General features: G+C 33.8%; 2 protein-coding genes across 2 annotated transcripts; both read left to right on the top strand.

The window, feature by feature from the left end:
* Nucleotides 1–378: 378 nt before the first annotated feature.
* LOC115971739 lies at nt 379–1,789 on the top strand. Its single transcript, XM_031091764.1, has one exon. It carries the CDS (start codon nt 948–950, stop codon nt 1,713–1,715), a length of 768 nt encoding a protein of 255 aa, XP_030947624.1. The 5' UTR covers nt 379–947; the 3' UTR covers nt 1,716–1,789.
* A 2,511-nt stretch (nt 1,790–4,300) lies between these two features.
* Nucleotides 4,301–6,085, top strand: LOC115970296. The gene is made up of 2 exons (XM_031089950.1): nt 4,301–4,359; nt 5,297–6,085. The coding sequence occupies exons 1-2, from the start codon at nt 4,301–4,303 to the stop codon at nt 6,054–6,056; spliced, it is 819 nt and encodes a 272-aa protein (XP_030945810.1). The 3' UTR covers nt 6,057–6,085.
* The last annotated feature ends 2,813 nt before the right edge of the window (nt 6,086–8,898 follow it).

Below are 8,898 nucleotides of genomic sequence, written 5' to 3'. Positions count from 1 at the left end.
TTTTTTTCCTCTTTTACCTTTTTTTTTCCCATTTAAAAATAAAAAAAAAAAATTAAAAAAAAAAAAAACCTATTATAAAACTGTTACTATAACTTTTCATCTATAAATTTAAGCATTACCATATATCTTTATTTTTTTTCTTATCAAATGTAAAGATAATCAACATCTAAAGAAATGTTTATAATTCTTATCAAAACAACAGGCATACTTCCCAACTTGTTTATGTGATATTTTCGTTTCAATAATTAGCCATAAGAGAAAGGAAACTCTCTCTCTCTCTCTCTCTCTCTCTCTCTCTCTTATAACTTTTAAGAGAGTAAAAAAAGAAAGATGAAAAAAATCATTTTGATCACGTTTGTCATTGTCAAATAGTCTCCGTCCACGTCAGCAGCAAGCCAACCTCTTCCAAGTTTCAACAGAAGCAGCAGAAAAACTTGGCAGTTTTAACTACGAACCTCAAATGAGGCCGGCTTTTGTTGCTTTAAACTCTCCCACTCCCTCAAACACACAAGGCTAAGTCTTTGTGTCTCCTGCCTATATCAGATTCTCTTTGTTAGTTTATCAGTCTCAATCACCAACTCGATTACACACTTTAATCTCATATACATGTATATTTTTTTCTTCCTAGGCTAGGACCATAGGTTTCCGAGATTTTCAAGTTTTTTCCAGCCTTATAAATTGGAATTAATGTTCCATGATGTCAATCGTTCTCTAGAATTCAAAGTTCATTATGGTGTTCTTTTGTGACTGCTGAGACTTTTAATTGTGAGCTTTGTTAGGTTTGAATCTTTTTAATGCTTCTTTTGTTGCAGATAAAACGTCAAAGTTTTCATTAACTTTTTGTGATTTCACTCCAAAGTACAACCGTGTGTTTATGTGACAGTTTTTTGCAATTCAGACTATTGGGTCTCAGTCATTGTTTTTGCTTTCTTCCAAGGTTTTCAGAAATGGCTGTTGACCTCTACTCTGAAAGTTCTAACATGGGTACTAGTCCTAGAATTTCATTTTCTCATGATTTTTGCCAATCAGATAATATAATACCTGTTGAACAACACCCTCTCCGATCAAACTCAACTGGTTTGAGTTCTGGTATAGATTTTGACTTCTGTGTTCGTGAGAGTTTCGAGCAAGAATCTTCGTCTGCAGATGAGCTTTTCTCTGATGGGAAAATTGTTCCTGCCGAAATCAAGAAAAAGGTCACTCGCACAAAGCAAATAGATCAGTATGTGTCTCATCCACCGTTGCCACCGCCACGTAGTACGAGTGATACTAGTACTACAAAGCAAGAGAGCTCCAAAGAGAGCTCCAAAGAAAGCAAGGGATCGAGTAATGAAGCCGATGGGAAGCAAAGTTCTAAGTCCTTTTGGCGGTTCAAGCGAAGTAGCAGCTCTGGTAGTGGATATGGAAGGAGCTTATGCCCTTTGCCACCACTTTTATCAAGGAGCAATTCAACCGGGTCTGTACCAAATGCTAAGCGAGCCCCATTATCCAATGATGGTTCAAATTCTAAGCAGAGTTCTCACAAACATTCATCAATGAAAGCATCACAATCTTCAGCTTCATCTAGTTACTTAAAGCCTCCATTGAAGAAAGGTAGTCATGGATCTTATGGAAATGGTGTTCCGATTAGTCCTGTTTTAAATGTTCATTCAGCGAATCTATTTGGATTAGGATCAATGTTCTCGAGTGGCAAAGATAAGAATAAGAAAAAGTGATTGACTTTTGCTGTAATGAGATAATAATTCATGTCTAATTTGCAATTATTGTGGATTGAGTCTTTTTTTTACTAGATGTTTCTTGATATTCCATGTGATTAAGAAGTTATAATATGTTTGGAAAGTGGAAGAGTAAAGGGTTTGTTTGTATCAAGAAAACAAAGAGATAAAGAGGTGCTTGAAGGAAGGGACAAGGAATGGCATAATTCAAAGGCACATGCTTTGGACACAAGATGACAGGTAACCGTTGCTTTCATGGCTGTCCCATGTTGTTCTTCTTTATATGCTTTTGGTCTTTTTGCTCACACATGGTGCACATAGTTTGATTTTAGTTCTCTTATCTCTTACTCTTTTACAGAAAGAGTAAAGAGACTAAGAGTAGGTTGGTTTATTACTTTTTTTTTTGCTAAATAGATTAGGTAGTTGGTTGATGGTTGTTGATGTATGTGAGTGAAGTTTGAAATTTTCTTTGAATTATTGATTGGGAGAGCTTATGAATTGCTTTTTCATCTCTGTTGTACTTGTTTGAAAACTGATCAATGTATTAAAGATAAGGAACTTTTTCCTGACTGATTTGCTGTTTTGTTTTGTTTTTTTTTTGATCGGACTGATTTGCCGTTTTAAGCAGTGTATTATTATTGTCTAAACTAGAATTTGTTATTTCCGCTTCACCCTATCCCACATGTTGCGAAATAATTTCACCTTTTGTAGTATCCAGATACTTTAGCCCATAAAAAAGTCACTGACTTCTATGTTTGTTATTCAGAAAAAAGAAAGGACTTTTATGTTTGTTTCTGCATCATCTAGACCCACAAATATTTCAAAGAAGATCCCAAAATTCTACTGGTAAACTAAATTTTACATTTAGGTTGGAAAACCTCTTTGGAAATAACTAAATTCATTTACTAAACAATAGGGTAGATGTAATGAATTCTTTGTAAATAACTAAATTCATTTACTAGATTCTTTGGTATTGATTCAATTTTCAGGTTATGAAAAAGATAGAAGTAATCTAATTTCAAGTTTTTTTCTTTTTTTTTGTAAATATGATAAAATTTGACTTTATGACTTCTGTTATATAATAATTACTTTTTATCATCAAACCAAGATTTTAAAATTGATTTCTTTTTATTGGGTATATATATGTAAGTGAAGTTTCGTATTAAATAATAACCGACAAAAATTAGTGATTAAATATGATTAGATCCAAACTCATTAGCTTAAACTTTTAACCTACGTGGGGTTCTTATATCTTATATAAATTACTCCATTTTTTCCGAACTTTATTAAGCTTTTGGATCATGTGGAGTCTCCAATGTAATCTTTTTCCAACAATTTTTTTTTTGGGAAATATACACACAGAGATTATAGAGTGTAGACATACACATGGAAGGATGGGTCGTTGGGAAAGACTTAATAATCATGACCTGCTCTAGGACAACAGGTCCCCCTTGCTTCATGGTTGCACCATCTTATGTTGCATTTATATCTTTAAAATTAAAATCCTTACTTCAGCTTACTTAATTCCAGCTGTCATCCTATATATGTGCTCATTTTCTTACCAGTTTTTGTTAGGCTTCAATTACTCTTGAAAAATCAGGGGGCATAATAGTTGTTTTAGGTACACACACATATTCTCGTGTACATGGTGAGGGCACGACTTTCTTTTTCTTAATCCTCTCTTCCTTTGTTATGGACACAAAAACCTCCTAGCTAGTTCTATCCCTCGCATTCTGTTATCTGCATTGGAAGATTAAAACATGCTAGTCCTTCTAGTACCATATTTATGGATGATTTCATCCCCCAAAAAAAAATGTTAATGGGATGAATCAATAATTAGTTGGACTAATGCTTCAAACCAATAATAAACACATCTGATGTTGGCAACTAGTTCGCTAAAAGATTATCTTGCAGTTGAAAAAGCATAACATCTCAATATTTGCATTCTCCATTGTAGGCTAGCACAGTTTGTAAGTGATATGCATACAATTAATCTTGGGGAGATGACTATGATTAATGGGGGAAAAAATGGTAAAAATTTAAAAATGGTGTTATTTGAAAGAAGAAAAAGATAGGATCCTGCAGTATGATAATGGATCACAGAGTAATAGTGATAGCTCAAAATACTAAGATAGATTGTGAAAATAATTTTGGGCTTAAAAAAGATATAAAAAAATAATAGGAACGAAAGAAACTAACCAAAAAAAAAAGACACAAACACGTCAAGATTTACATGATTCAGCGCAATAGCCTACATCCATGGATAATAAGTGATTAATTTACTATATCAAAGATAGATTACAAAGTTTTTACACACTCAAAGAAACACTCACAAATAACAAAGATGGTGTAAAGAAATTCTCACATAACCCAAAGCCCTATTACACACAAATAGTGCTTTTTCACAAATACAAAGAGCAAAGGGGGGAAAATCTCTTAGGGCTCTCTCAAACTACTAATCCAAAGACTCTCCTCAAGTGGGAGGACTTTTGAGCCGAAACCACCAAATCCTTCGTGGTATAGTCTATTTATAATACTACAATACCTATTCTTTGGTAGGCAATGAATACCTTTCCTGGTAGACAATGAATGCTCTTTATAGTAGTGGACAAAGAATACATTTTCTTAGTGGACAAGGATTCAAGTAATACGTACACTTTTCTTTCACATCAAAAAAACCCAAACCAAATCAAATTTGAAATTTCAACTTAAAACAAAATGTAACAATCACAAATTGAGTCAAACTCTAAAACAATTCTCCACCTTGGCAAAATTTGTAGACTACACAAAACATAATCAAATTCCTCTCCACCTTGGTGAAACTTCTCTCAGGCCATAAATGTGTGTTTAAGTGCCAAAACCAAATTAGAGCTCATTCAAAGAGAAAGTGCAAATCAACCCAAATACTAGCATATTTGGAGGTAGCTTGAGATAATATGAGTGTGTAAATACTTTATAATCTCTTTTTAATATAGTAAATTCATCCATGATTACTGTGAATATAGGCTATTGCCAAACCACATTAGTTTGTGTCTATTTTTCTATTGGGTTGGTTTCTTTCATTCCAATTATTTGTTTTGGATTTTTCTCAAGCAAAAATTATTTTCACAATCAAATTTGATATTTTGAGCATCCAATATTTTACAACATGATAAAAGTTATAAAAATAATATTAATAGAAAAAAATTATTTTCGTATAAATGGAATTGTCAGCAGAAACGAAAGGGACCACCATTACAATCCCTCATGCCCCACACCATAAGCAATGTGTCATGCAACTTTTTTGGCAACAATAGAAGACTTGGTCTATCGTGATACAATTCAGAACTGTTCTGTACAATGGAAGTGAAGTGATGTACAATAAGGACCGGTCAAAAACAAAAAGGTTCACAAGCCTTTGAATTTATCAACTTGCGTTCCGCTTTCGTTTAACAGTTGCTTGCTTTTCCCGTAATTCAAACTTCCATGCAATTCCTATGAATACTAAGACTTCAAGTCAACTCCTTGCTTGTTAGGTTTGGATATACTTTCTCTTTATGACCATAAAATCACGCTGACAACTTTTACCTCTGGCCATTGAGCTCTTCTCCTGAAAATCCCAGCATGGATACTAGTCCTAGAATTTCATTTTCCCATGATCCTTTCCTATCAGATGTCATGCCCATACAGCAACAACTTTCTCTTCCATTAGACTCATCAGGATTGAGTTCTAGCATTGATTTCAATTTTTGCATTTCTGAAAACTTCCATCAAGAACCATCATCAGCTGATGAGCTTTTCGTCGATGGAAAGCTTCTTCCTATTAAAATCAAAGAAAAGAATTTCTCGAATAAACAAATGTATCATTCTGTCCCAGTACCACCACTGCCTGTTCTTCATGATGATCATGCAACTAGTATTGAAAGCCTGAACAAGGATAATTCAGAAGAAACCAAGATTAGTACTAGTCATAAAGAAGCAAATGAGAAGCAAGGTTCATGGAGATTCAAAAAGCTGTGTTTCAGTATGAATTTTACAACTGTATGCAAGCATGCTTTATGTTTATTGCCACATTTTTTGCGAAGCAGCTCAACTGGAACTACAGCAAATGTTGAGCCAGTGCCAGTGTTACAAAAAGGTCATCATCATAAGCAGTATTGGCAGAAAAGTTCACTGGTATCAACAATAAAGCCTTCACAATCTCCTTCCTCAATTGGTTATCAAAATCCTCCACTGAAGAAGGGTTATGGATCATATGGCAATGGTCTTGGAGTCAGTCCAATTCTGAATTTTCAGTTGGGGCACCATTTTTGTTTAGGTTCAATAATTTTTAGTGGCAAATATAAGAACAAGAGCATGTGATTAAGATTCGGGTGAAATTTTAATTTCTAGCATAGTTGCATGTTTCCTAAGCTAGTTATTTTACAAACCTCATTTAGTTGCTCAGAATACTGAGTTTTTTCTTTTTTTCATTTCAGCCTTTTAACTTTTATTTTTTTACCATGTAGTTCTTTTAGTTAAGTCCACCAAAACAACATTATTTTGGAAAGTATTAAAAATAAATAAATAAATAATTGATGGCAAGATAGGATGGAACTAGACAAAAATGAATATATTGAAAACATATTAAAACTGAAGGTCTGAAATAAAAGAAAGATAAGACTTAAAATATAGAGTTCAAAACAGGTTAAAGTTAGAATATAATTTGTAATTTGAACCTTTTTTTTTTCTTCTAGAATTAGAAAGCGAACTATAAAAGCTATTTTTATAAGTAGGCCTAGTTAGCTGGTGAAAATTCAGTTTCAGAAATTTTGAGTCTCATGTACATTTTCTAGGCTACCAGATATAGCCATGATATGGTTCATGTGTTAAACCTTAAATGGAAAAAGCATATGAGGGCTAGGAAAGAGTATTGTAAATCCAGTGCGTGGTATGGATAATGTTGGAAATTGATATGAAAGATGTTTAGTTGTCTTGTGCCCACTATGTACAAATATGGGAGATGCTAGAAATGTTGCGTCAAACCGAACTCAAAGGAGAGTATACCCACTAGTGGGCCCAATTCAGCCTATTACTAAAGGTTGTGAAAATTAATTAACTTTGTGGTGTTGTAAAGAACAACACATAAAAAAAAAACATCTTTCCCTCTTTTTCATTGAGCATTTAGGTTGTGAATTAATGTTGCGTGTTTTGTTCTCGATCGTATAAAAAACGTACTCCGTTGAGGTTCAATAATACAAGTCTTGGGAGACAGATTTTTCAACAAGGGATGATATAATTGAAGACTGATGCTGTGGAGTACAAAACTTGACAGGCAACTATTGCTTTCATGGTTGTCTTCATTTTGGTGTTTTTCTCACACATGGTGAATATACTCTGATTTTGGTTCCCTTTTTCTCCTACATTATGCGAGCAATATATACTAGGACAGATTGCGACTTGTCTTCGACTTCGAGGATGTGAAGTATTCTCAAATTTTGGTTAAGAGAAATTGAGTTGCTTTTCGTTTTTGATTTCTGTTACGTGATTAAACAAACTAGTTGGTTGTAACAAGATGTATATGTTGTAAAGTTGCTCCTCCAACTCTGACTAATTTGCTATTTAATATCAGGTCAACTATGAACTACCCAACTAATTAATATAATATGTTTCTCTCCTATTCAAAGTTAAATGGAATCCGCAAGTTTGTGCACAGATTTTAGTCCTATATGGCCCAAAAGTCACCTGTCTTGGAATTATGAGGTTAATATCATTGTCTTTGACACCCATTTTTACCACATTAGAACTACGAGTACCTTCTGTTAGGTTTTTTAGTGGTGGCTAATTTCATGACATTTTCTTCGTAATACATTTCAAGTTTATTGACTCATTCCATGATACTTGTTCAATTGATTAAACACTTTAACAGTCTTTCAATCGCTGCTCGAGAATTGTAAAAATAGTATTCTTATGTGTTTTAATAAGTCAGTTGTTGCCTTGATTTTTGTGCTCTACATGCCAAAAAAATAAAAGGGCTTATTATTGGACAACTTCAAGATAGGTTTAGAAAACTTTGCCATGCACATCAAAGAAAGAAAATATAAACTTAGATTTCACCAATCCGTGAGTTTAGAAGATCAATCTTAATTCAATGTTTTTGTATGGCGATCAAGAAAGCTAATGCCACAGAGCCCATTTCCAATACATTGTTGCGGAGGTTAAATCTTTAAGATGGGCATTATTAGTTGGGTTGATCTTGAGCAGAAACACAATTCATGAAAGCGTACATAATAGAAGAGTTCAAATTAGATCTAAACCTGATTAAGGGGTAACGTCAGTAAGTTTACCTCTTGAGTTGAGTCTAAACTCTAGAGCCAAGGGTTTGTCTTAGATTGTAAACTTTAATTCCATTAATGAGTATCTTTGTTGGAGTAAGGGTACTTTGTAGTGGTTTTTCATTTGAAGGTTTTCTATCAGTTTTCTACTTCGTCACCATATTGTTGTACTTGTTACTTAATATTTATTACATTATGTTATATGTTGACTTGCTAGTTTGTGGTATTCAAATTGTTAAAACCTTGATCACATAAATTGAAAATTTGCATAATTTGATTGATCTGTTACCTGATAAACTAAGGGTTCAAAACAAGTCTCGTCACATCTCTCTCTCTCTCCCCAAACCCAAACCCAAAACCAATTTCAATCTCTCTCTCTCTCTCCATAACCCCAAAACCAATTCTAATTCCAAAACCCTTACATGACCCACTACCAAATCATTGAAATTTGCTTATCTCGGTAGGATTTTTTGAAAATATTTTGTGGTCAGAGAGTTGGTAAAATGGAGATCGAGTTCATGGGAAAGATGAGGGTATTTTAGAGATAAAAGGAAAAAAACTCCTACAGTAATTTTATTGTGTTGTAGCTTTAACGAGTGCAATACCAAAACGCTAAAATTCACATTTGAATTGTGTTATTCAATTCACACTTGCTTGTGTCCCACTTTAAAGATTTAGAACGATGACAGAACTCCGGTTTGTTTGGTATTGGGCCTTGGGCTGAAAGTTCTCTAACCGAATGGATCTTGCCAGCTCTAAACCCTCGCCTATTATAAAACATCCGTCTTTCTCAATTAAGTTTTTAACACTCTCCACTCCACACTCCTCCGAATCCCAGAATTGCAATTCCAAGCTTGAAGATGTCATGAGTGCTTTGAATTCATTTCTCT

This window comes from Quercus lobata, chromosome 12 (genome assembly GCF_001633185.2).
Source record: "Quercus lobata isolate SW786 chromosome 12, ValleyOak3.0 Primary Assembly, whole genome shotgun sequence".
Taxonomy (NCBI): domain Eukaryota; kingdom Viridiplantae; phylum Streptophyta; class Magnoliopsida; order Fagales; family Fagaceae; genus Quercus; species Quercus lobata.
The sequence above is the reverse complement of the archived record's forward strand: the minus strand, read 5'-3'. Positions and strand labels throughout refer to the sequence as shown.